Source organism: Cornus florida, unplaced genomic scaffold (assembly GCF_030987335.1).
Source record: "Cornus florida cultivar Cherokee Brave unplaced genomic scaffold, ASM3098733v1 CherokeeBrave_3.0.0_Hap2_Chr09, whole genome shotgun sequence".
Lineage (NCBI taxonomy): Eukaryota > Viridiplantae > Streptophyta > Magnoliopsida > Cornales > Cornaceae > Cornus > Cornus florida.
In genome coordinates this window covers 84,346,511-84,373,118 of record NW_026775579.1, presented here as the reverse complement: position 1 = coordinate 84,373,118, position 26,608 = coordinate 84,346,511, and the positions used below count along the sequence as shown (strand labels likewise).

The 26,608-nt window shown below is 39.6% G+C and overlaps 3 protein-coding genes and 2 pseudogenes across 3 annotated transcripts; 1 reads left to right on the top strand and 4 right to left on the bottom strand.

The window, feature by feature from the left end:
- Positions 1 to 271: 271 nt before the first annotated feature.
- Positions 272 to 1,993, bottom strand: LOC132274793 (crocetin glucosyltransferase, chloroplastic-like). Its single transcript, XM_059776124.1, has one exon. The coding sequence runs from the start codon at positions 1,882 to 1,884 to the stop codon at positions 520 to 522; it is 1,365 nt and encodes a 454-aa protein (XP_059632107.1). The 5' UTR covers positions 1,885 to 1,993; the 3' UTR covers positions 272 to 519.
- Positions 1,994 to 5,468: 3,475 nt separating this feature from the next.
- Positions 5,469 to 12,830, bottom strand: LOC132273027 (uncharacterized; annotated as a pseudogene).
- A 442-nt stretch (positions 12,831 to 13,272) lies between these two features.
- On the bottom strand, positions 13,273 to 15,100 carry LOC132274792 (crocetin glucosyltransferase, chloroplastic-like; annotated as a pseudogene).
- A 2,748-nt stretch (positions 15,101 to 17,848) lies between these two features.
- Positions 17,849 to 19,342, bottom strand: LOC132274790 (crocetin glucosyltransferase, chloroplastic-like). Its single transcript, XM_059776123.1, has one exon. It carries the CDS (start codon positions 19,322 to 19,324, stop codon positions 18,395 to 18,397), a length of 930 nt encoding a protein of 309 aa, XP_059632106.1. The 5' UTR covers positions 19,325 to 19,342; the 3' UTR covers positions 17,849 to 18,394.
- Positions 19,343 to 19,352: 10 nt separating this feature from the next.
- Positions 19,353 to 23,898, top strand: LOC132274789 (uncharacterized). The gene is made up of 2 exons (XM_059776122.1): positions 19,353 to 19,709; positions 21,387 to 23,898. The coding sequence occupies exon 2, from the start codon at positions 21,391 to 21,393 to the stop codon at positions 23,854 to 23,856; it is 2,466 nt and encodes an 821-aa protein (XP_059632105.1). The 5' UTR covers positions 19,353 to 19,709; positions 21,387 to 21,390; the 3' UTR covers positions 23,857 to 23,898.
- Positions 23,899 to 26,608: the final 2,710 nt, after the last annotated feature.

Sequence of the window (26,608 nt, the reverse complement as noted above, 5' to 3'; positions counted from 1 at the left end):
CTAATTTTACTATCTCTTGACCTATACCACCCCGTTTCGACTTCCAAAATAATTTGATTAGGCTGTTTGTGTCCACAAAAATATAGCCACATGTTTGTGATAATTCTCTTGTTCGAGAAAAAGCAATTTTGAAAATCAACAGAACAATGTCATGTAATGTCAATGAGAAAAATAAGTTCAAAAAATAAAAGCCTATTATCGGCAAAACATGATGAAAAACATCAGTGTTCAAGGGACTAATAGTCGAATGCGCACATTGTCATCCGAGTTGCACAACAATGTTCTTTTTATCTCTATATTTGAAATCTCTATATTTAAACATATAAGTTAATATGGAAATAAAGCCAATTCATGCTACAAACACACCCATCTATTTTAATTCATTCTAAGGAACACCAAATATACGCACATCACCTTTTAGAATTATAAAACGTAACAACCAAGCAAAAAGTAAACCAAAAGTGAACAGCATGAAGGAAGATTCAATCAAGAACAAATTTCATGCTACCTAAAAAGCTTTTAATTTCCGACCTCACTCACAAAAGCTTTGAGATTCATGTCCGAAGACCCACCTTCTTTCACAGCTTCCCTAGCCAATTCCTTCCATTTCTTGGCATTTCCTCTCATTTCTTTCCCTTTCTCTCCATCCCCCATCACCAATTCTATGCACCTCTTAAACTCCTCCCTCTCAGCTATTCTTTCTTCATTTACCGTCACTCTCACCCCCGTCTCCCAAACATCTGTGATCAGCTTTGCGTTAGTCTCCTGATCTATCTGTCCCGGAAACGCCACCATTGGAACCCCAAAAACCAAACCCTCCAATGTAGAATTCCATCCGCAATGCGTCACAAAACATCCCAATGAAGGGTGTGACAGAACCTCCACCTGAGAACACCATGGCACCATCATCCCCTGCTTTTCCAACACCTCCATGCAACTTATTTCGTTTTCAAAATTCTCACCAAACCCATCATTTTTTCTTACCACCCACAAGAATGGTCTTCGGCTTTCCAATAACCCATGTGCCATCTCTTCCCTTTGTTTCTTTGATAACACCAAAATGCTTCCGAATGATATATAAACAACAGAGGATTCTGGCTTTGAGTTCAACCATTCTACATACTCACCTTCATTTGAAGTATCAGATGGATATTTTCCATCCAAAAAAGCTAATGGGATTAACGGCCCAATTGGAATCATGTTGAGCTTCTTGATAGCTCGTAGAGTATTGGATTCCAAAGCGTCGATTGTGTTTACTAGTACTTGTGGATTTGGTTGGGCATCAAGTATCTCTACGTGCTTTTTGAATTCTAGGAGTGCAAAATCGTGGGCGTCGACTGAATGGAGTAGAAAGGAAGGAAAGTCACGGCTAGTGAGCGATGGAAGTCCTGGCAATTCAATGGGACAAAAAGGGTCACGGCTACTTTTTTTAATAACATCAGCATACCCATTGAAGTAATAGTAGAAGATGTCCAAAAGAGCTGCTGGTTGGATCCAAAGAAGTGTGGATGGTATGTGAAGGTCATGTGTCACTTCTGCTACCCATGGGATAAATGTTGTGTAGACCACACGTGTGATGGGACGGCCTTCGTCTGCGCTGGCATTGATGAGATTCGCAACTGCTGGAGAACCGTGAAAACGGAACGCGGACGCGACTTCTTTGATTTCCTCAGCTTTAAAGCCGTTATCGTAGCCATCGGAGAAAGGGACAAGGGTTAAACCATGTGGGGTTGGAGTGGTTTTGTTCATTCGCTGGATGGCGGAGAGGCTGGTGGCAAACGTAACTTTGACACCCCTTGCCACCATGCGTTTGGCGAATTGGAGGGACGGATTGATGTGGCCTTGTCCCGGAAAAGTTACAAGAAGGATGTGGCCTTTATCCATATATACCAGTGGTGGTGGTGGTGTGTTATAGTGGTGGTGAGGCAGGGGTAGGAGTACTAGTGAATGCAAATTGCAAATGTCTTGCTTGTGAGTTGGGATGAGAATTGTGAGTTGATGGGCATGTATATGTATAGAATTCCATGGGCAACAATTGGAGTTTGTGACGTCTGTCGTGACGCATTGGAAGATATCTTTTTGAGTTTTTTAGGTAAACTTGCTGAGTTTTGTCTACATGCAAGACATGCAGATGATCAATTAATCAAAAAAAAATTAGGGCAATATTTAAGGGATGTTTTTTTTTTTTTTTTTTTTTTTTTTTTTTTGTTAAAAGGGTAAGCTTAATATTTTAGGGATGTTGCTGACAAGACATTAGCTGTTTTTAGCAGGTAGCCACCTTTAGGTTATTTATTTATTTATTTATATCCATCGTGGAGGAATCGTATTTACGATTAGTAGGGTCGGGGGCAAGTAGTGGCCTTTAAAAAACAAGTAGATGTTAAGCTCTCATTTCTAAATGCAAAGGTAAGAGTCTTGCAGCCTAAGTGAATATATATAATTTAGCTTCTTTTTCTTGAATTTCACACAATAAAAAAATTATAAAAATGTCCAAGTTGAATATTGAGTACGCATTTGCTTGAACTTTTGAAGTATATATATATAGTGGTGAGTGCTTTCGGTAAATTTTGGAGTGCCAGACTTTAACTTTCTGCACCTACTAATTAACTTCTAACCATTCTTTCAACATTTACTTCCGATTCCATCATCCAAAGGGAGAGTATCGTATTGAGTCAGTCACTCAGCACAAGCAGCAGCTTTCTTTTCTAACCTAAATTATTTCTGAAACGAGTTTGACAGTGACTTCTTACATTTAACTGGTAACCAGTCAAACAGAGCCTAATACGTGTGTAGAGAGACAGAAGGGGAAAGAGAGGTAACCAGAAGTCATCGCCGGCATTGAACAGCAATTTACGGCAGTGCTGTGGCAAGAAGCTTCTTAGGTCCAATAAAGGTTACGGCTAGGGTTGGAGATGCAGATGGGTGAGAGTGAGGTTTAGGGTTTATATGGATTGGATTAAGTTTAGTTGGGCCGGGTATATATTAATTTGTATTAAAGCACACTCTGTATATAATTTTTAGAAGAGCAGTGATAGAGAAACCAAAGCTTTCTATAAAAAAAAACACCGAACTTGCCAAGTCAGACTCATTACGCGTGAAATAATTACTTATCATCTATTTTACTTTATCTCCCCACTTCCCTTTCTCGCTCTGTCTCTTTGTTTCTCTCTCCTCTCTCGATTTGGATCATCTGGTTGTTCGTTTGCTTCATCAATTCTTCTCACCTTTCCTCTCTCTCTCTCAAAATCTGAGTTTCCATTACAAGAGACATTTATTCTCTTACAGAATGAAAATATACTTGAAAAAAAAAAAAAACCAATTAGTTTATTTTATAAAAAATAATAATAAAAAAAAAAACTAACCAAGAGAAGAGAAAGGGATGAATCTTCTTAAAGTTTTCAGATACAAAATCCAAAATTTCTATATCTTTCCTTGCGCTCATCTTTGAAAGGCAGGTCTAACGTTGTAAATCCATATTCGTGATGAAAAAGCATTCATCATGCTCTTACGCAACACTCTTTCATCCCAGCAGCTCTGAACTGTGTCTGATGCCTTTAGAGCAGTTAGACAACTTCCCTAGCGTAGGGCACCACAAGCCAACTCGTTCCTTCCATGAGAGCTAGCCCCTTACAGAATTAATGTTCCATCTTCATGTACAACTGTAATCCTTTGTTTCCTTTGTACGAAAATCCTTCGCTGCTTGTGTAAGCAAATTTTTTTTTTTTCCCTTTTTTTTTTTTTTTTTTTTTTTTTTTTTTTGTACATGTTTTGGAAGAAATTTTAATGGTTTTATTTTTTTAACCTTCAATTTTAAGAAAATAAAACCGTAATAAAACCAGAATCTAGAGAGGGAAGAGCCGAGAAGGGAAGCGAGAAAAGAGGAGAGAGAAACAAAGAGTAATAGAGGAGAGAAAATAACCTGACGTGGATAAGCCACGTTAGATTCGGCTTATGATTCGGGTATTTGGTTCGGTTCTCATATCATTTTCCTTTTTAAAAAGTAGTAATAATAATAATAATTTCTTAGGTCACGAAACTTTATATTACATAACAAAATTTAATTATACCGATTGCATTAGTGATGTGGTATCACCAATTGATCACTTTTATTTATGTGACATATTAGATGTGCAGAGAAATTTTTATCCAGGTTATACGCTACTAACATAGTTTAAGTTTTACCCAATTCGTATGTGTAGGTGTCTTGTACGAATTCAGTGAATTAGTTTTTAAGGCTTTTATTTTAAAAAATAAAAAAACTACATTTGGAATTTAGGATAAAAATAGAAAATATAGTTTTCAAAATAATTAGGTACTTTGGGACTGTGTACCTAACCATTTTGAAAGGAGTATTATATTTTCATTATAAAATAATAATTTTATTATGTCCCACAGTAGTTGAGTTGCCCTCCATTGTTATAGTTTCGAGCCTTTGACCAATCAAATGCATGATCATTTCAATTCTCAATTTCATGAATAGAATTATAGATATAGGTATATTTTGCTCTGAATTTTTGGTATATTGAGTTTTAGAAATTGGATATGGAATCTGAATGACAGAAACAGAGAAATTGTGTTTTTTGAGATGTTTATGGTGGAGTCCCAAAGGAGCATGAGGTCGAAAAGGACAATCGGATGGGCCATCAAAGTGAGTAACCTATTCAGATAAAAAACGAATCTCTCTTTCCCTCGCTTTTTTTTTTTATAGGCAAATCATAGTCTCAACTCTGATGTGATGATCGTCAATTGATTAATTGCTAATTGTTGCCAATGCTTACAATCTTTTCCCACCTGTGTTTGTTTGGTTGCTGAGAAAATATAGAAGGCAGCAGAAAATTTAGGGCCAGAGCTCATCGTGAGAGCACCTTCACCATAGTATAACTCATATATACATATACATATACATATCGCAGAAACACGAAGTGTATTCTACCTCTCAATGGATGGTGGCTTTGCGTCGTACGAAAAGGACTTTTGCTAAAACATAACCAAGTGGCGGAAAGTGATGTTGTTAATGAATAAAATGATAGCAAAAAGATTAGAAGAATGTTAGATAGACAGGAGAGACAGAGTTCGGTGTGAATTTTAATATGATTCACACTGAATTGGATTTGTGGTTGAGGTTTGGGATTTTTTTCTCTTTTGCAAGCTGTATGGTACTACACATCACTTGTGTGAAGAAGTCACCAGAAATTGTAAAAGAATGATCAAAACATAGACCCCATCATCATCATCATCAAGTTTTTTTTTTTATACCAACTTCTCCTTCTTTCTCAAAAAATAAAAATCAGATTGATTCAAAATCTACAATGGTGTCAGAGCATCAAATTTAAAATCTATCAATGTTCAAGGACTGAACTCCAGCTTTATAGCTTTCTAATAGGACAATTGGGCACATACATTATCTTGTCTACACAACAATGTTCTCTTTACCTCCACATTTGACTCTCTATATTTATACATGTCTGTAATATGAAAAATGAAGCCAATTCATAATACAAACTTGATTGATTATAAAATGGAACAGCAAATACATGACCTTTTAGGCACGTATCACGAGAATTACAAAGTGACAACAGAGCAAAAAGGAAATCCAAAGTTTAATCAAGAACAAAGTTCATCCTACTGACCAACCATTTAATCTGATCTCACTCACAAAAGATATAAGATTCATGTCCGTTGACCCACCTTCCTTTACATCTTCTCTTGCCAATTCCTTCCATTTCATGGCGTTTCTTCTCATTTTTTTCCCATTCTCTCCATCCCCCATCACCATTTCTATACATGTCTTAAACTCCCCCCTCTCAGCTATTCCTTCTTCATTTACCTTCACCCTCACCCCCGTCTCCCAAACATCTGTGGTCAGCTTTGCGTTAGTTGCCTGATCCGTCCGCTGTGGAAAAGCCACCATTGGAACCCCCAAAACCAAACTCTCCAATGTAGAATTCCACCCGCAATGCGTCACAAAACATCCCAATGAAGGGTGTGACAGAACCTCCACTTGAGAACACCATGGCACCATCATTCCCTGCTTTTCCAATTCCTCCATGCAACTTATTTCGTTTTCTACAGTCTCACCATATTGATCAGTTTTTCTTACCACCCACAAGAATGGTCTTTGGCTTTCTAACAACCCGTGTGCCATCTCTTCCCTTTGTTTCTCTGACAGCACGGAAATACTTCCGAATGAAAGATAAACAACAGAGGATTCTGGCTTTGAGTTCAACCATTCTACATACTCCGTAGACTTCTGAAACATATCACCTTCATTTGAAGTATCAGATGGATCTTTTCCATCCAAAAATGCTGATGGGATTAATGGTCCAATTGCAATCATGTTGAGCTTCTTGATAGCTCGTAGAGTATTGGACTCCAAGGCGTCGAATGTATTTACTAGTACTTGTGGATTTGTTTGGGCATCAAGTATGTCTAGGTGCTTTTTGAATGCTGGGAGTGCAAAATTGAAGGGGTCTGTAGGCAGTAAAAAGGAAGGAAGGTCACGGCTAGTGAGCAATGGAAGTCCTGGCAGTTCAAGGGGACAAAAGGGGTCACAGCTATCTTTTTTAATAACATCAGCATACCCATTGAAGTAATAGTAGTAAATGTCCAAAATTGCTGCTGGTTGGATCCAAAGAAGTGTGGATGGGATGTGAAGGTCATGTGCCGCTTCTGCTACCCATGGGATAAGTGTGGTGTAGACTACACGCGTGAAGGGGCGGCCTTCGTCTTTGCTGGCATTGATGAGATTCGTGACAGCTCGGGAACCTTGAATCTGGAGTGAGGACAAGAAGTCTTCAACTTCTTCAGGTTTGAAGCCGATGTCGTAGCCATCGGAGAAGGGGGCGAGTGTTAAGCCTGGTGGGGTTGGGGTGGGGGTGGCTTTGTTCATGCATTGGACGGCGGAGAGGCTAGTGGCAAAAGAACTCTGACACCCCTAGCCATGAGGCGTTTGGCAAATTGGAGGGACGGATTTATGTGGCCTTGTCCCGGGAAAGTTACAAGAAGAATGTGGCCGTTATCCATACCGGTGTTGGTGGTTATAGTGGTGGCGTGGCAGGGTTACTAATCAATTAAAATTGCAAATGGTTGTGTTTGTGAGTTGGAATTTTGAAGTGACTTGATGGGCATGCATCGCATTCCATGGGGATAGGGGTTTTATACTAGGATTGGAGGGGAGGTGTGACGATTGCTGAGTTTTGTCTACTTAAGAGTGTAGCTGTTACGAAACTGATATGATATAGCCATAGCAATATGATAAAAAAAATAAAATAAAATAAAAATAAAAATAAAAGAAGAAGAAGAGAGATAAGATTTGGGCACAATTATTGCTTGTTAGAGGTGCAGGCAAGTGAGAAATGGTGTACATATTCTATTTGGGTTGAGAGAAATGCTAGTGTGTTTGAGAACAATAATTGAGAAATCAGATCCTTTATGGTGGTTAGAGTCATTGAGAGCAGATTCTATCTCTAGCAGCTTATTGGCATTTGCCTTCCTCCTGTTTTACAGATTCTTCATTTTAACAGTGTATTTTAATTTCCCTGTAGCTTACATGCATCCAGCTTTATGCTGCATTGTTTGTTTTAGCATTGTTTGAGGAGTTGCTTTGTAGCTGTTAGGTTGGTTAGCCTTTGGCTGGCTTCTCTCTGTTTCTACTTTATTAAAAATAAAAAAATGCAAATTATAGATTAAAAAATTGTAAGACAATACATTTTGGTCTTTCCTAAATAGGGATGGCAACGGGGCGGGGTGGTGCGGGGATTCCATTCCCCATTTCCATCCCCGATGCATTTTTCATTTCCCATCCCCGCTTAAAATTTTGCCAGAATCCCCATATCCGCCCTCGCCCACGACACCTTATCCCCATCCCCTACCCCGCCCCGCCCCGGCCCCGGCCTCATAATTTTTTTTATTAAAAAAAAAACATTTTTTCTTATTTTCATATATATAATAAATATAATTTAGTAATAAATTATTATATGTAAGGGTATATTAGTAATTTCATACTTAATTAGGGTAGGGCGGGTTTACCCCATCCCTGTCCTGGCGGGGATTCATAATTTGTCCCCATCCCCATTCCCGCTTAGCTTAAAGGATCTCCATTTTCGTTATAAACGGGACGGGGCGGGGCGGAGCCCCGGCGGGGATGGGAAATTTGCCATCCCTACTACTCCTGAAAACTCTTGAAAGCTGCACAAAGATAAAACATGTTGGAATTTAACTTATTTGACCAAGTCCTAGGCATGGCAACATTTTGATTTTATTGGTTTTGGCATTTTCTTGTGCTGATAAACTGTTTGTTGAATAGTTGTGTTTGTGATGCTTAAAATGGAAACATTTTGATAATACATCAGAACTTGGTGGTCAAGTCCTACAGATCTTTGACCCTGGACTTAGTAGACCTTGTTTCGTAAGATTATGACTCAACTTTATCGTGCAAAGAAGGATGAACAAGTACAGAAGAAAGTTGAGGAGTTCAACAAAACTAATTGTGAGAAAATTTAGTCCATTTGGTCAGGTAATTATTGGTTATTGCCATTGCATAGTTTGCTGATATTTTTATGGCTTTGTCCCTTCCTATAAGTATGAAAAGCTATTATAAGTTAATACATCCAGAGAAAAGTTTGTTTTTGTTTATAATTTAGATATGACCAATTAAATCATAGGCCCCTACAAATGCTACTCAGCTGGATCCAAAAATTATATGATAGGGGACTGCTTTTAATAACAAGAAGATAAAAAATGTTACGAGAATAATATATTGGAAATTTTTTGTAATTTTAATATGGACGATTTTAAAATTTTATAAGTATGTAATATAGTTGTACGAGGAGGTGGTGTCCTACTTTGTCATTTGGTTTGAACATTTTTGTATCGGCATTTCTATGCGACCTACCGTTTCCATGCCACTATTTTGCTTAACCAGACATTACATAGTGAAGAAAGGATAGCAAACTGATGCAATCATAAAAAGAGCACTTAATATAAAATTATTATAATAATATTCGTGAAAAATTGGAAATTCTCTAAAATGATTAAACAGCAATTCAAACCTCCAAATTGTAAAGTGGGAGACTTTACTATTAGACTATGTTTGGAGTTGACGCACAGATAAATTAGATTACATCAATAAGATCAGATTTTTATTTTTATTTATTTATTTATTTTTACTTTGCAAGGAGGGGAGGATGGGGTGAGTCCAACTTGGACTCCCACGGGATGACTCAAGGAGAGTGTCTCTACCAACTTAGACTATCTAGCTCATCCAATAAGATCAAATTTAATTAAGTAAATATATAATTAAAATATATATATATATATATATATATATATATTTCTATAACTTATATAATGAGAATTTGTGTTTAGATCAATAGATTAGATTAGGTAGATGTTCAATTAAAATATATTGTATTTTTATATAAATCGTACAGAGCGATAGTAAGTGTTTAATCGTAGTATTAATAGATATAGATATATAATATAATATTTTGCTCTGAAATTTGGTTTATTGAGTTTTAGAAATTGGATATGGAATCTGAGTCATAGAAAAAGAGACTGTGTTTTGGAGATGTTTATGGAGTAGTTTGAGGTCGAAAAGGACAATCGAATAGGCCATCAAGCTGAGTAACCTAATCTTTTTCTTTTTCTCTTTGTTTCAAATCAAAAAAGAATCTCTCTTTCTCTAGCTTTTATTTTTTTTTATTTTTTATAGGAGAATCATAGTCTCAACTCTCAGCTCTCATGTGATGATTTATATTAATTGTTCATCGTGAGAGTACCTTCCCCATAGCATAACTCATTCATATTATATATATATCTCACAGAAACACAAAATCTCTTCTACTTCTCAATGGATGGTGACATCCCCATAGAGACAATATTGTAAAAAATGTGGCTATGGGTCATACGAAAAAGACTTTTGGCAATACTTAGCCAAGTAACTGAAAGTGATGTTGCTAATGTATAAAATGATAGCAAAAAGATTAGAAGAATGGTAGATAGATAGGAGAGACAGTTTGGTTTGGGTTTTAATATGATTCACACTGGAGTTGTGGTTGTGGTTGTGGTTGTGGTTGTGGTTGTGGTTGAGTCAGTAACATGCACTGAATCCAGATTTTTTTTATCTTTTGCAAGGTGTATGCTACTACACATCACTGAAAAGTTGTGGCGTGTAGAAGTCACCAGAAATTGTAAAAGAATGATCAATTATAGACCCATAATCATTGTCAAGTTTTTAATACCAACTTCTCTTTCTTTTACAAAAATAAAAATCAGATTGATTCAAAATCTACAATGGTTTCAGAGCATCAAATTTAAAGTCTACTGATGTTCAAGGACTGAACTCCAGCTTTATATCTCTCTATATTTATACATGTATATAATATGAAAAATGAAGCCACTTCATAATACAAACAAATCTTGATGTTTTGATTGATTATAAAATGGAACAGAAAATACATGACCTTTTAGGCACATTACAAAGTAACAACAAAGCAAAAAGTAAATCCAAAGCCTCAATCAAGAACAAAGTTCATCCTACTGAACAACCATTTTTAATTTCCGATCTCACTCACAAAAGCTTTAAGATTCATGTCCGATGACCCACCTTCCTTTACATCTTCCCTTGCCAATTCCTTCCATTTCTTGGCATTTCCTCTCAACTTTTCCCCACTCTCTCCATCCCCCATCACCATTTCTATGCACCTCTTGAACTCCTCCCTCTCAGCTATTCCTTCTTCATTTACCTTCACCCTCACCCCTGCCTCCCAAACATCTGTGATCAGCTTTGCATTAGTTGCCTGATCCGTCCGCTGCGGAAACGCCACCATTGGAACCCCAGAAACCAAACCCTCCAATGTTGAATTCCACCCGCAATGCGTCAAAAAACATCCCAATGATGGGTGTGACAGAACCTCCGCTTGAGAACACCATGGCACTATCATCCCTTGCTTCTCCAATTCCTCCATGAAAATAACTTCGTTCTCTATATTATCACCAAATTGATCAGTTTTTCTTACCACCCATAAGAAGGGTCTTCGGCTTTCCAGCAACCCATGTGCCATCTCTTCCATTTGTTTCTTTGAAAACACCGAAATGCTTCCGAATGATAAATATATGACAGAGGACGCTGGCTTTGAGTTCAACCATTCTACATACTCCGTCGACGACATCTGAAACATATCACCTCCAAATGAAGTATCAGATGGATCTTTTCCATCCAAAAATGCTGATGGGATTAATGGCCCAATTGGAGTCATGTTGAGCTTTTGGATGGCTCGTAGAGCATCGTATTCCAATGAGTTGAACGTATTTACTAGTACTCGAGGATTTGTTTGGGCATCAAGTATGTCTAGGTGCTTTTTGAATTCTTCAAGTGCAAAATTGTACAAGTCTGTTGGGAGTAGAAAGGAAGGAAGGTCACGGCAAGTGAGCAATGGAAGTCCTGGCAATTCAATGGGACAAAGAGGGTCACAACTACTTTTTCTAATAACATCACCAAACCCATTGAAGTAATAGTAGAAAATGTCCAAAATAGCTGCTGGTTGGATCCAAAGAAGTGCGGATGGGACGTGAAGGTCATTTGCCACTTCTGCTACCCATGGGATAAGTGTGGTGTAGACCACACGTGTGAAGGGGAGGCCTTCGGCTGCGCTGGCAATGATGAGATTCGCGATGGCTCGGGAACCGTGAATCTGGATTGAGGACATGAATTCTTTGATTTGCTCGGCTTTGAAGCCGTTGTCATAGCCATCAGAGAACGGGGCGAGGGTTAAGCTTTGTGGGGTTGGGGTGATTTTCTTCATACGCTCCATGACAGAGAGGCTAGTGGCAAAGGTAACTTTGACACCCATTGCCACGAGGCGCTTGGCAAATTGGAGGGACGGATTGATGTGGCCTTGTCCCGGAAAAGTTACAAGAAGAATGTGGCGGTTGTCCATACCGGTGGTGGTGGTTATAGTGGTGGTGTGTGGTAGGGGTACAAATCAATGCAAATAGCAAAATGTTGTGTTTGCGAGTTGGGACTTTGGAGTGACTTGATGGGCGCTTGTTGGAGTCCATGGGGATTTAGAGACTTTATACAAGGATTGGAGATGAGGCTGTGACGTTTGTCATGACGACTTGGAAGACTTCGTTTTGGAGTTTGCCTTTCCAATTTCAAGTGAACTTGCTGAGTTTTGTCTACAAGTCATGCACATGCTCAATTAATAAATTTTAGTGTAATAATATACGGATGTCGCTGATGTCAGCATGTGTGCTGTTCTGCTACTACAGTCTTGGTCCCTCTCTCGGGCTTCATCCGATATGACAAATCTTAAATGGTGGTGAGGCAGAGGTACTGATCAATTCAAATTACAGGAGTGACTTGATGGACATGCATTGAATTTCAAGTGGATAGAGAATTTATACAAGGATTGGAGATGAGTAAGTGATGTTGCTAATGTATAAAATGAGCCGTCTAGCAAAAAGATTAGAAGAATGGTAGATGGGAGAGACAATTTGGTATGAATTTTAATATGATTTACAATGGATGAGTCAATAAAATGGTCTGAATAGGGAAATTTTGCTCCTTTGCAAAGTGTGTGTACAATATTGCTCGTCAGAGGTGCAGGCTAGAGAGAATTTCTGTATGTATTCATGTTGGGCTGAGATAAATACTAGTTTGAGTCATTGAGAGCGCCATCTGATACAAGCTTCTATCTCTAAAATTGAAGGACTCTGCTCTAGCTAGGTGAATAGCAGCTTTTTCGCATTTGCCTTCCTCCTGTTATAAAGATTCTTCATGCTAACAATGAAGTTTAATTGCCCTGTTCCTTCCAAACAGTTTTATGCTTGCATTTCTTGTTTTATAGTTATTTGGCTGCTTGAGGTTTTTTCAGAGTTGCTTTGTAACTGTTAGGTTCGTTTAGCATTTGGTTGGCTTTTGTCTGTTACTACTTACTATTTATCTCATGTGGGCCTTCTTTGGTCTTGTGTATTAATTTTCTTCTTCTGTACAAATTTACCCTTTACCCCCAAAAATGTGTAGGTTAGAGATTAAAAAAAGTGGTAAGCCAATAGGTTTTGGTCCCTCCCAAAAACTCTTCCTTTCAAAAGGTGCAGGGTATAGATTATTGCTCGTCAATAAATGAAATATATCACAAAGATAAAACTTGTTGGTATTTAATTTCCAGAAAGTTAAAATGTACACACACACACACATATAAAAGTAGGCAGTAATAGATCAAGAAAGGAAGGAACATTTGGAATGAGAACAGTAGGAAAGATGTCATATTTCCGTTAGAATCTAATAATTTTATTGCTTATACTTAATTTAATATACCAAATGCTAGACTGAGCTACAAATGCCACCAACAAAGAACAAGTAGATCCAAGCAAATAAATAAAAAGAATCAACCAATCAAAGCATGATCATTTCTTTCAAATACAGAGTTTTCATTTCATGAATGAAGTTCACTACAAGCCACTAATGACCATCTTGAAGTCCGTCCACAAAAGCCTTAAGATTCATATCCAATGATCCACCATCCTTCATAGCTTCCCGTGCCAATTTCTTCCATTTATTCGCGTTTCCTTTCATTTCTCTTCCCCTTTCTCCTCCTCCCATCACCATTTCTATACACCTCCTAATCTCCTCCCTGTCCACTATTCCTTCTTCATTTGCCACAACTCTCACCCCCATCTTCCAAACATCTTCGATAAGTTTTGCATTTGTCATTTGATCAGCACACTGTGGAAACCCCACCACCGGAACCCCAGAAACCAAACACTCCAACGAAGAATTCCACCCAAATGACTCAAAAAACATCCCACTGAAGGGTGTGATAGAACCTCCACTTGAGAACACCATGGCACTATCAATCCTTCTTGTCCCAATTCCTCTAAGCAACTCAATTTATCTTCATCTCTCTCACCATTTTCTTTTGCTCTTATCACCCACATAAATGGCCTATGGCTTTCCAACAACCCCTGTGCAATCTCCTCCACTTGTTGCTTTGACAACACGGCTATGCTTCCAAATGATACGTAAACAACAGATGAGTCGGGCTTCGAATTTAACCACTCAACATAACCATTTGATTTTTGAAAGAGGTCTCCTGTAAAGGAAGCATCAGAGGGAACTATTAATGGTCCTATTGGGATCAAATTGAGCTTCGCAATTGCTCTTAAGGCCTCTGGCTCTAATGCGTCGAATGTGTTCACGAGTATTTTTGGATTGGTTTCGGCATTAAGCATGTCTAGCTGCTTTTTATAAAATGGGAGTGCCCAACTGTATTTGTCTGTGTGTGGAGGGACTAGAAAGGAGGGAAGGTCAAGGCTACCGAGCAATGGCAAACCCGGAAACTGAATAGAGCTTGAAGGGTCATTGCCCTTTTTTCTAATGGCATCACCATAGCCATTGAAGTAATAGTAGTAGATATCGAAAACTATGGCTGGTTGAGTCCATAGAACTGCGGAAGGGATGTGATGGGCAAGAGCAACTTCAGCAGCCCATGTTTGAACCATAGTGTAGACCAAACAAGTTATTGGGTAGCCTTCTTCATCACTGGCCTTGATGAGTTCTGCTATGGCTTTGGAACTGCGAATTTTGAGTTCAGAATGGAAAAGTTCGTAGTTGTCCCCATCTTTGAAACCATCATCGTAGCCATCGGAGAAGGCAGATAAGGACAAGCCTTTTGGGATTGAGCTGTTGGATTTGGTGAAGCGACGGTGAGCGGAGAGACTTGTGATAATGGTGACCTTAACACCCATTCGTATGAGGTTCTTGGCGAATTGGATCGACGGACTGATGTGACCTTGCCCCGGAAAAGTAAAAATGAGAATGTGGCAGTCCACCATAGTGAATGAGAGAGAGATTTGATGGGATTACTGATGCAAAAGGTTGTTTGTGTTTCACAGATGAAGTGAAGGCTATGTATGAAAATGGGATGTGCAATGCCAAACTAAAAATTGAGCTTGTGAGTGACAAGTGAAGAGAAAGCAAAGTTAGATGTGTATGGAAATGCGGTGGGATGTGGGGGTTAATATATGTGTAAGGATTGGAGCTAGACCTGCATGACATTTCCTTTCTTTTGACTTCAAATTTTATTGGACATGGGTGTGTGGTTATATTGGTACAAATTTGACAAGTCCTAGGCATGGCAACATTTTGAGGATAAAGTATCTTGGATAGTTGAGTTTGTGATGCAAAACAGACCTGCATGACATTTCCTTTCTTTTGACTTCAAATTTTATTGGACATGGGTGTGTGGTTATATTGGTACAAATTTGACAAGTCCTAGGCATGGCAACATTTTGAGGATAAAGTATCTTGGATAGTTGTGTTTGTGATGCAAAACATGACAACGATAAAGTGTTTCTTAGATAGTTGTGTTTGTGATGCATGGCATGACAACATTTTGAGCTAATACATCAAAACTTGGTCCCCAAGTTCTAGAGACCTTTGACCCTCGACTTGGTATATCTAGTTTGGAAATATTATAACTTAGCTTGTAGCAGTATCAAACATTAAAACTTATAGTCTAAACGGTAATGATGAGCATTTTTTTTTTTTATTTCATCACTATCCATTGGTACTTCTTCATATTGAACTTATGAGCAGATCTATATGTAATTCAGTAAGGACAATTGCCCCTCACTGAATTTTTATATTCCGTATTATAACCTTACTAATTTTTTCTTTTTGAATTATATACCTATAAAATTTTACTATTGCCCCTACTAAAATTACTACAAAATTTCACTACTCCCCCCCAAAAAAAAGTTTTCTGAGTCCGTCCTTGCTTGTGATGACAGACTTGAGGACTCTCTATTCTTGCGTTTTCAATCAATTTTTATTTGATTTGATTTTTTATTTTTATATTTATTTATTTTTGCTTTCAAATATTAATTATAGAATTGCACCCATGATTATTTGATTGGAGATTCAAACTTTAGACAGTCTTCAGGACTGTGATTGAATTCGTGTTTTTTCAATCATCTTTTTTTTTTTTTTTTTTTTTTGACTGGTAAATTATTCAATGGCACCAATAATTATTTTATTGGAGACACTCCCAACTTTTCATTTTACAAAAAAGAAAATTACCATACCATTTAATTAACAGAGAATAAACAAATCAATAGAAAGTAATCACTTATACTTGTACAAACACAGTAAGGTTTTATAGGTATAAATTATAAATAGCTGTGTCAGGCTTAAAAGTAAGTTGAGCAGTTAAAACTTGTGATACATTTCTTTCTCTATAATCCATATATAAGTGAACTCGCATCCTCATACTTGGGATCTAGCGAATGAAGGCTTGAGCTGTTCCTTAGAACACCCTCGTCATAGCCTAACTCATATATATATATATATATATAAACATGTTGTTGCTAATGTATAAAATGAGCTATGTTCACATAGCGAAAAGATAATAAGAATGGTAGATGAGAGACAGTTTGAGATCAATATTAATGTGATTCGCAGTGGATTTGTGATTTGAGTCAATAAAATGTCCTGAATGGGGAAATTTTGGGTCACTGAAAATTTTCTTGCTTATTATAGGATGCCCTTTCTATCAAAATTTTACTTTTCTGTTTATGTTTATCTAATTCTCTTGACCCATACCACCCATCCGCTGTTTGTGCACAGCAATATATATAGCCACATGTTTTGTGATAATTTTCTTGTTGGGAAACGAACTTGAAAATCTATCGAACAATGTTTTCTAATGTGAAGGAGAGAAAAAAGTCCAAGAAAAGTCGAGCCTATAATATGTAAAAAGTCCTGCACTTTGTGTTCTCTAGCATGACTGTAGTATGAATGATTTGGTGAGGGGATACAAAGGGGCTGGTCTTGAACAAAGGGGTTTGTGGGGGTGGAATAGTGTTGTCAAAAGGTACACGTAGGCTTCACGCTCATACCGGGGCAACACTTGCGCCTTAAATATGAAATATGAATGCTTTAATGGTAATGTAATTTTTTCAATTATGTGTGTTGCTTCACTCAAGCGCGCATCTCATCTTGTGCCGAGGTTCCAAAGGACCTCCAGCGCGTTAGTATGTCTGGAAACTTTGATAACGCTGGAGTGGAAGTGATGAGAGCTAAGGAAATACTTGGGTGAGACAAGAGGAAATGTGTCTGTTCCAATCCTAAAATGAACATGTTGACCTTGGCATTGATTGGAACTCGTGTTATGTAGTGTGGCTGGGAGGACTCTATGCTGTAAAGCTCCATTTGGTAGCCAACTGTCAGTCCAAAAGTAGCAACTTGTACCATCTCCAACTCTGAATTTGACTACTGGACTTGCTAATTGCCTCAGTTGAAGCAGTTTTCTCCAACTCCATGAGCTTTGCTGACCTATTTTCATGTCCCACAGGTTCTTCTCTTTAATCAGGTATGTTCTTGCACACTTAACCCATATGCTCTGTGTGTTGTTACAAAGTGGAGCCCATAGATGTCTAAGCACACCTGCTTTGTTGGTTGCTTCTAAATTCTAGAGGCCCAAACCACCTGTAGATTTAGCTACTTTTGCTCCACTTTTTTTAGCTCAAAACCTGACCACAGAAATAATCTGAAAATAGAGTTAAGTTATCACTGATTTGGGCAAGTTAAATAATGTAGACCATTATGTTTGGGTGTTATATAGCACTGTCTTCACCAGTTGCAACCTTCCTCCATAAGAGAGATCTACTGCTCCAATGTGTGAATTTTTTTTTTAAAAAAATTATTTAATTTTATTTAATTTTTTTTTGGTTTTGTAAACTTTGATTTGGACTCAAGTATAGAAGTCGAAATTCTTTAGTACAAATAAAGTTGTGGTGTCAAGATTCAAGAAGTCACCAGAAGTTGTAAAAGAACGATCAAACAGAAACCCAAAATCCTCATCAAGTATTTTATTACAAAAATAAAAGTCAGATAGGTTCAAAATCTACAATGGGTTCGAGCATCAAACTAAAATTCATCTAGGACTGGCGAAATGTGATGACAAGCATCAATGTCCAAAAACTGAACTCTAGTTTTCTACTAGAAGAATTGTGCACAGCATCATCTTGTCTACGCAACAATGTTCTCTTTACCTCCAGTTTTGAAATCACCCTATAATATGAAAAATGAAGCCAATTCATATTACATACACACCCTGCTGTTTTAATTGATTTTTAAAAAGCGTACCAAATACATGATCTTTTAAGCAGGTATCACATGAATTTGCAAATCTGACAACATAGCGAAAAGAAAATCAGAAGTGAACAAAAATGAAGATTCAATCAATAACAAAATCCATCCTACTAATCAACCTATTAATTTCCAACCTCTCACAAAAGCTTTAAGATTCATGTCAGAGGACCCACTTTCCTTCACAACTTCCCTTGCCGGTTCCTACCCATTTTCATGAATAGAGTTCACTCCCAGCTACTAATGACCATTTCCAAGTCCGTCCACAAAAGCCTTAAGATTCATATCCAATGATCCACCATCCTTCATAGCTTCCCATGCCAATTCCTTCCATTTCTTCGCGTTTCCTTTCATTTCTCTTCCCCTTTCTCCTCCCCCCATCACCATTTCTATGCACCTCATAATTTCCTCCCTGTCCACTCTTCCTTCTTCATTTGCCACCACTCTAACCCCCATCTTCCAAACATCTTGGATAAGCTTTGCATTCGTCGTTTGATCTATCCACTGCGGAAACCCCACCACCGGAACCCCAGAAACTAAACACTCCAATGAAGAATTCCACCCACAGTGAGTAAAAAAACATCCCACTGATGGGTGTGATAGAACCTCCACTTGAGAACACCATGGCACTATCAATCCTTCTTGTTCCAATTCTTCTAAGCAACTCAATTTATTATCCTCTCTCTCGCCATTTTCTTTTGCTCTTATCACCCACATAAATGGCTTATGGCTTTCCAACAACCCGCGTGCGATCTCCTCCATTTGTTGCTTCGACAACACAGCTGTGCTTCCGAATGATACGTAAACAATAGATGATTCGGGCTTCGAATCTAACCATTGAACATAACCGTGTGATTTTTGAAAGAGGTCTCTTTTGAAGGAAGCATCACAGGGGACCATTAATGGTCCTATTGGGATCAAATTGTGCTTCTCCAAAGCTCTTAAGGCTTCTGGCTCTATTGCATCGAATGTGTTTACGAGTATTTTTGGGTTGGTTTTGGCACTAAGCAAGTCTAACTGTTCTTTCATTGTCAGGAATACCCATCTGTATATGTCTATGTGTGGAGGGACTTGGAAAAGATGGAAGGTCGCGGCTACTGAGCAATGGCAACCCCTGCAACTGAATGGAACTTGAAGGGTCATTGACAATTTTTCTAATGGCATCACCATAGCTGTAATGTTTGTGCCTTTATATATATATATATGTCTGTGTGTGTGATGTACATTGAGTAAAAGAAAAAAGAGAAAGCAAATTAAAATTTTGGTGGGACCCACCACCACACCCAAAAAGGGTTTGAGACCACAATTGGTCTCCATTTTTCTTCTCTCCCGCTGGCCCTTCCTTCTGTCTCTGTTTCTTGTTTTTTCTTTTTCTTTCTGAACTCAAACTTCATTCTTAGATTACTCCTCCACCTTTTGTCGGATTGAGGTGCCGTTTGAGGCAAAACGAAGCTTGTGTCGAGCTCTACGCATACATACCAACAATTCCAGATTTGGTGCACCCTTTGAACTTCGAAATTTAGGACCCATTTTCTAGGGTTTGCTCATTTTTGAGGTAGGGGCATCTTAATCCACTCTAGTCTTGTTCTATTGTGAATTTTACCTCCATGTTGTATTAAATATGCTTAATTTAGAGTTAATTATATCTATGATGGTATTAATGATGTCTAGAGGGTTTTCACAATCTTGAATATGGTTGGTTCATGTGCAAATTATATTTAGTTGTTGATTTCCTATGTTTACTATGTGCTAGCATGCTGAAATTGATGTATGAGAGTATGCTTATTTAAATTGCGCCAAATTTCCCAATTCATGATGTTGAGCTCATAAATATATATACATGCATATGCTTAAATGTATTTTGTTGTATCTTAATGTGTTAATAATTACTTGGGAGATGTTGAACATGTTGAATGTTTAATTTTATGATGGAAAATCCATGACATTGAATGTATGGAACATATATACATGCACATACCATTGGGTTTGCATGAAATGGGCGAAATTGTTCTTGAAATAAATATGGGGAATTTCAGGGAAGTGTTTTTGATAAAATGGTTTTATGCGAAACCCGGTCGCTGCGGGGTTACCAACGGGCCGGAGGTTAATATAGCCTAGAGGGGACTAGGGAGTCGCCCTAGTGTGGTTGAGCTAGCTGGGCCCCATAATGACGCCGCGGGGTTACCAAGGGTCAGGGACACTAGCCAATCCTCATCTCGTGTCGCGGTGGGGTTACCAAAGGGCGAGCTGTATTAACGTTTGAAAGTGATGATCTTGAGAATGAGAATGGGGAGTGTCATTGACATGCATTGCATTTCATTGCATTGCATTGCATTGTTTATAATTGGAATTGAATTGTATGTTATATTTGATCCCCTACGTTGTATGATCCCTATCTCCCATTGGCCTATGCTTTGCTTGAATTCACAAGGACACAAGATTTGTATCTTAAGTGTCACCTACTGAGCATATAGCTCACCCTGCTATTTATACATTTTTTTCAGATCTTGGAAAAGAACCGGTGGACGATAACCCACCTCAAGCTTGAGCGATACTAGAAGCTCACTTTTGTGTCTTTTGTATATCTCCCATTATTTTTGCAAAGCACTAAAAGTGTGAAGGTGTATATGTATATTTTGCAAAACTTTGTTATGTAATGTAATTAAGGTATTTGATGATACTTTGGATGTAAATTTGATAACATGTAAACCTTATTGATGCATGGGGAGAGTAATACTAGTTTGAGGTATTATCGAGGTCATTTGATTGTGTATTATCATCTACTATTGCCGTGAATTCGGAATTTGAGCCGTGACAGGTTAAAAATGCAATTAAACAGGTTGCGGTAGGTCCATTTTTAGGGGAGGTTATGCCGAATTTTAAAAAAAAAAAAAAAAAAAAAAAAAAAAAAAAAAAAAAAAATTCTTGGCATCAGTTAGGGTCATTACAAATTTGGTATCAGAGCCAGGTTCGAAAACCTTTAGGACGACGGGTAGAGGCCTACATAGAGTCGCATGGGATGTTGTTTGTATTGTTTACTTGACTAATTGCTACGTGGTATCTTATTCAAATGAGCATGCTTAACTGCCTATGTGCTTACTTGCTTGCTTGTTTATGTTAAAATGTTTCTTGCATAGTCTTGCATGCTAAGTGTTGTACGGTATCAATTCTTGTTGAGTCATCCACAGTGGACCTTAGTCTCATGTTTCTGAATCGTTTTCTCGTTTTATAGCACGATGTCACGGCGTGAGGAACCTAGAGAAGTTGGCCCTAGGCCAACAAGGGGCAATGTTGGTGAGAGCTCTAGCTCCAATCCGGCGGAGCCAGTTAATGAGAACACACTTCTTAGGGACTTGATTCCCCCGAGAGTTGTCCCCACAAGGAGGGATAATGTTGAAGCACCCGTAGAAGTGGGTGAAGGTTCTATGGCACTGGAGTTTAATCGTTTGTTGCAAAATGTCGTGAGGGCAACGATTGTTGCTCAGCCGCAGTTGGTACCACAACCTACAGTCCGAGTTGAGGAGACTCCAGCTCAGAAGCGTCTCAAGATCATTAAGGGGTTTTCTCAGCTGATGCCGGTTATGTTTGAGGGCGGTGCGGATCCAATGGTAGCCGACAACTACATGGATCAAGTCGAAACTCAGTTGACCTCAATGGATGTGACAGAGGATCACTTGAAGATCATCCTAGCTACGTATAAGTTTGCTATGGATGCCAAGGTTTGGTGGAAGTCAATCACTAACCAGTACAAGATTGAAAAGATGAGTTGGGACAGGTTCAAGGAACTGTTTTATGAGAAGTACTTTCCGCTTTCCAAAAGATGGGAGTTACAAGACCAGTTTCATAATCTTATTCAAGGGAACATGTCAGTGGCGGAGTATGAGAACAAGTTCACCTCACTCTCCCGTTTTGTTCCAGAAATGGTGAGAGATGAAGCTAACAAGACTCGGAAGTTTGTCTCGGGTCTTAATGATCGAATGAGGCCGTTGATCACGGCACAGTTTATTAAGGTTTACTCTGAAGCAGTGGAAAGAGCTTTGATGCTGGAGGCTGACAATAGAGAGAAGGATGCAAGAAGAGAGCAATTGAAGCAAAAGAGGGGTGCAGGGCCATCCTCAGAGGGATCTTCTTGGAAAAGGAACAGGGGCAATCCATCTCAGTTTCAGGGGCAACAGTCTACAAGATCTGCTCCTACCACTCCTATGCCAGCTGGATCTGACAGGAGTGCAGTTGTTTGTTATCAGTGTCAGCAGCCCGGATATTACAAGTCCAGTTGTCCGATGAGATCGTCTTCAGTTTCGTCAGCTCCGAAGGCTTGTTATGGGTGTGGCCAGCAGGGTCACTTGATTCGTGATTGTCCAGGCCAGGGAACAGGCACAGGTAGTGGTAGGGGGTCACGACAGAGGCCGTCTCAGTCGGTTACAGTTCAGTCAGGTTTCAGACTGCCACCACCACAGCCTGCCATGTCTTTACAGGGTTCACGATCAGTTAGGAGGGATACTCCTACTATGTCAGTGTGGCAGTCAGGTGTTCAGGTTGGCAGTCCTCAGGCACAGGTACCACAGGGACGTGTTTTTGCACTGGCACAGACCGATGCATCTTCTGGACCGTCAGTTCTTCGAGGTATATTTCCAGTGTTTGGTTGTTGGGCCCGTGTTTTGTTTGACTCTGGTGCATCTCATTCTTTCATTTCATCATCATTTGCACTTGCATCGGGGTTGGAAGTTAGTTTCTTGGAACGGGCGTTGAGTGTTGATACGCCAGTTGGGGTTTCAGTGTCTTTGAGCCGAATTGTGCGGGAGTGTCCCATTGTGATAGTCGGGTGGACTTTCGTGTTTGACCTTATCCTCCTGGAGATGACTAGCTTTGATGTCATTCTCGGGATGGATTGGTTGGCTTCATTTCATGCCACGATCGACTGTTACAGAGGAGGGGTTACAGTTTGCACTCTTGAGGGAGACTGTTTCTTTTTCGTGGGAGATCGGAGTGATTCCCACATTTCATCGTTTTATGGAGTTCGTGGACAAAGTCATGGTGATTACTTCTTGGCTAGCCTTATAGCCGAAGAAGATGATGTTGGGAAAGAGGATTATCTTGCGGTTGTTTGTGATTTTCTGGATGTGTTTCCGGAGGATTTGACAGAGTTGCCTCCACACCGAGAAGTGGAGTTCACTATTGATTTGATGCATGGTACTGCGCCGATTTCTATAGCACCATATCGTATGGCACCAGTTGAATTGGAAGAATTGAAGAGGCAGCTTGATGATTTGAGTATGAAAGGTTTCATCCGACCGAGTGTGTCACCGTGGGGCGCACCGGTCTTGTTTGCTAAGAAGAAAGATGGTTCGTTGAGGTTGTGCATTGATTATCGGAAGTTGAATCATGCCACCATCAAGAACAAGTATCCTTTGCCAAGGATAGATGATTTATTTGATCAGTTGAGGGGAGCCAGTTGTTTCTCGAAGATTGACTTGAGGTCTGGCTATTATCAATTGCGGGTTAGGGATGAGGATATCCCGAAGACAGCATTCCGTACACGGTATGGACACTATGAGTTCCTTGTTATGCCTTTTGGCATGACTAATGCGCCAGCGGCATTCATGGACTTGATGAACCGCGTCTTTCATGATTACTTGGACCAGTTTGTGGTAGTTTTCGTGGATGACATTCTTGTGTACTCACTGACTCGGGAAGATCACTGACTCGGGAAGATGACGTTTTACAGATTTTGCGGGAGCACCGATTGTATGCCAAATACGAGAAATATGAGTTTTGGCTACAGGAGGTGAAGTTTTTGGGGCATGTTGTTTCAGAAGGTGGAGTATCAGTTGATCCGTCAAAGGTTGAAGCAGTTTTGACTTGGGAGCGACCCAAGAATGTGTTTGAGATCCGCAGTTTCCTTGGTTTAGCGGGTTACTATCGGAGATTTGTGAAGGATTTCTCTCGTTTGGCAGCTCCTATGACCCGTTTGACCCTGAAAGGGGTCAAGTTTGTCTGGAATAAGGCCTGTGATTCATCTTTTCAGGAGTTGAAGACGAGATTGACTATAGCTCCAGTGTTGGTGATACCTGAGCGTGGCTTGGGTTATGTGATCTATTGTGATGCTTCACGTGACGGGTTGGGATGTGTGTTGATGCAGGATGGTAAAGTAGTGGCTTATGGGTCTCGACAGTTGAAGACTCACGAGTACAACTACCCTACTCATGACCTGGAGTTAGCGGCAGTTGTATTTGCCTTAAAGTGTTGGAGACATTACTTATATGGTGAGAGATTCGAGGTATTTTCATATCACAAAAGTCTCAAGTACCTTTTCTCTCAAAAGGACTTGAACAACAGACAGAGGCGATGGGTCGAATTCTTGGAGGACTACAATTTTGACTTGCAGTATCATCCGGGCAAGGCGAATGTGGTAGCGGATGCCTTAAGCCGGAAATCTCGTGAAACTTTGGCCAATTTAGCTATTCGGAAGTGGAAGATGCTTGAAGACCTGGCAGAGATGGGATTACAGTGTTTTGATGATGATGGTTGCAGTGAGTCGGCATTCTTATTTAGTCTTATGGCTCAGCCTACTCTTGTTGTACGAGTGATTGAGTCACAAAGACAGGACCCGAATTTAGATGCCATTCACGCTTTGATCTCTAGTGGTGAGACAGTGAAAGATTGGGCCTTGCATGCAGATGGGGGTCTACGGTTCAGGGGTTTGTTGGTGGTTCCCACAGTTTGTCGTGAGGATGTTCTACGGGAGTTTCACACTTCCCGCTTTGTAGTTCATCCAGGTGGTACCAAGATGTATCACAATTTAAGACGTCAGTATTGGTGGAACGGGATGAAGAAAGATGTTGCACAATTTGTGGCTAGATGCCTTACTTGTCAGCAGGTGAAGGCCGAGCATCAGAGGACAGCAGGTTTGTTGCAACCATTACCTGTAGCGCAATGGAAATGGGAGCATATTGCTATGGATTTTGTGATAGGTTTTCTAAGGTCAAGAAGGGGCAATGAGGCCGTATGGGTCATCATTGACAGATTAACCAAGACGGCTCACTTTTTGCCTATTAAGGCAACAGATGATGCAGAGAAGCTTGGTGTTCTTTATGTGAAGGAGATTGTAAGGTTGCATGGAGTTCCTGTAACCATTGTGTCAGATAGGGATGCTAAGTTCACTTCGAAGTTCTGGGAAGGACTTCAAGTAGCGTTTGGTTCAGCGTTGCATCTTAGTACGGCATTCCATCCACAGACGGACGGTCAGTCGGAGCGTACTATCCAGATTTTGGAGGATATGCTTCGGGCATGTGTACTTGATTTGGGAGGTAGTTGGGAGGATCACCTTCCACTTATTGAGTTTGCCTACAACAACAGTTATCAGGCGAGCATCCAGATGGCTCCATTTAAGGCGTTGTATGGTAGACCTTATAGGTCTCCTGTTTGTTGGACTGAGATAGGCGAGACAGCCGCCTTAGGACCCGACATTGTACTCGAGACTACTGAGAAGATTAAGTTGATAAGACAGTGGTTACTTACAGCTCAGAACCGACTAAAGAGCTATGCGGATAAGCGGAGACGACCGTTATCCTTTGAGGTGAGAGACCACGTTTTCTACGGGTTTCTCAACGGAAGGGATTGATGAGATTTGGGAAAAGTGGCAAGTTGTCGCCACGATATATTGGACTGTTTGAGATTTTGGACCGAGTAGGAGAGGTTGCCTACAGGCTTGCTTTGCCACCACAGTTGGATAGGGTCCACAATGTTTTCCATGTATCGATGTTACGGAAGTACGAACCGGATCCATCTCACATTTTGAGTTGGGTAGATGTGGACATTGATGAGGATGTTTCCTACGAGGAAGGACCAGTTCAGATTCTTGACACACAACAGAAGGTGTTGAGGAACAAGACGATACCAATGCTGAAAGTCCTTTGGAGACACCACGGAGTCGAGGAAGCTACTTGGGAGCTTGAACAGGAGGTTCGCTCCAAGTATCCAGAGTTGTTTTCTTCCTCAGGTATGTCTTGATTTCGGGGACGAAATCTTTTAAAGTTAGGGAGAGTGTAATGTTTGTGCCTTTATATATATATATATATGTCTGTGTGTGTGATGTACATTGAGTAAAAGAAAAAAGAGAAAGCAAATTAAAATTTTGGTAGGACCCACCACCACACCCAAAAAGGGTTTGAGACCACAATTGGTCTCCATTTTTCTTCTCTCCCGCTGGCCCTTCCTTCTGTCTCTGTTTCTTGTTTTTTCTTTTTCTTTTTGAACTCAAACTTCATTCTTAGATTCCTCCTCCACCTTTTGTCGGATTGAGGTGCCGTTTGAGGCAAAACGAAGCTTGTGTCGAGCTCTACGCATACATACCAACAATTCCAGATTTGGTGCACCCTTTGAACTTCAAAATTTAGGACCCATTTTCTAGGGTTTGCTCATTTTTGAGGTAGGGGCATCTTAATCCACTCTAGT

Bases quoted from the DNA above. Each gene is read 5' to 3' on its own strand.
- LOC132274789 (XM_059776122.1), top strand. From the start codon at position 21,391: ATGTCACGGCGTGAGGAACCTAGAGAAGTTGGCCCTAGGCCAACAAGG.
- LOC132274793 (XM_059776124.1), bottom strand. From the start codon at position 1,884: ATGGATAAAGGCCACATCCTTCTTGTAACTTTTCCGGGACAAGGCCAC.
- LOC132274790 (XM_059776123.1), bottom strand. From the start codon at position 19,324: ATGGTGATGCCATTAGAAAAATTGTCAATGACCCTTCAAGTTCCATTC.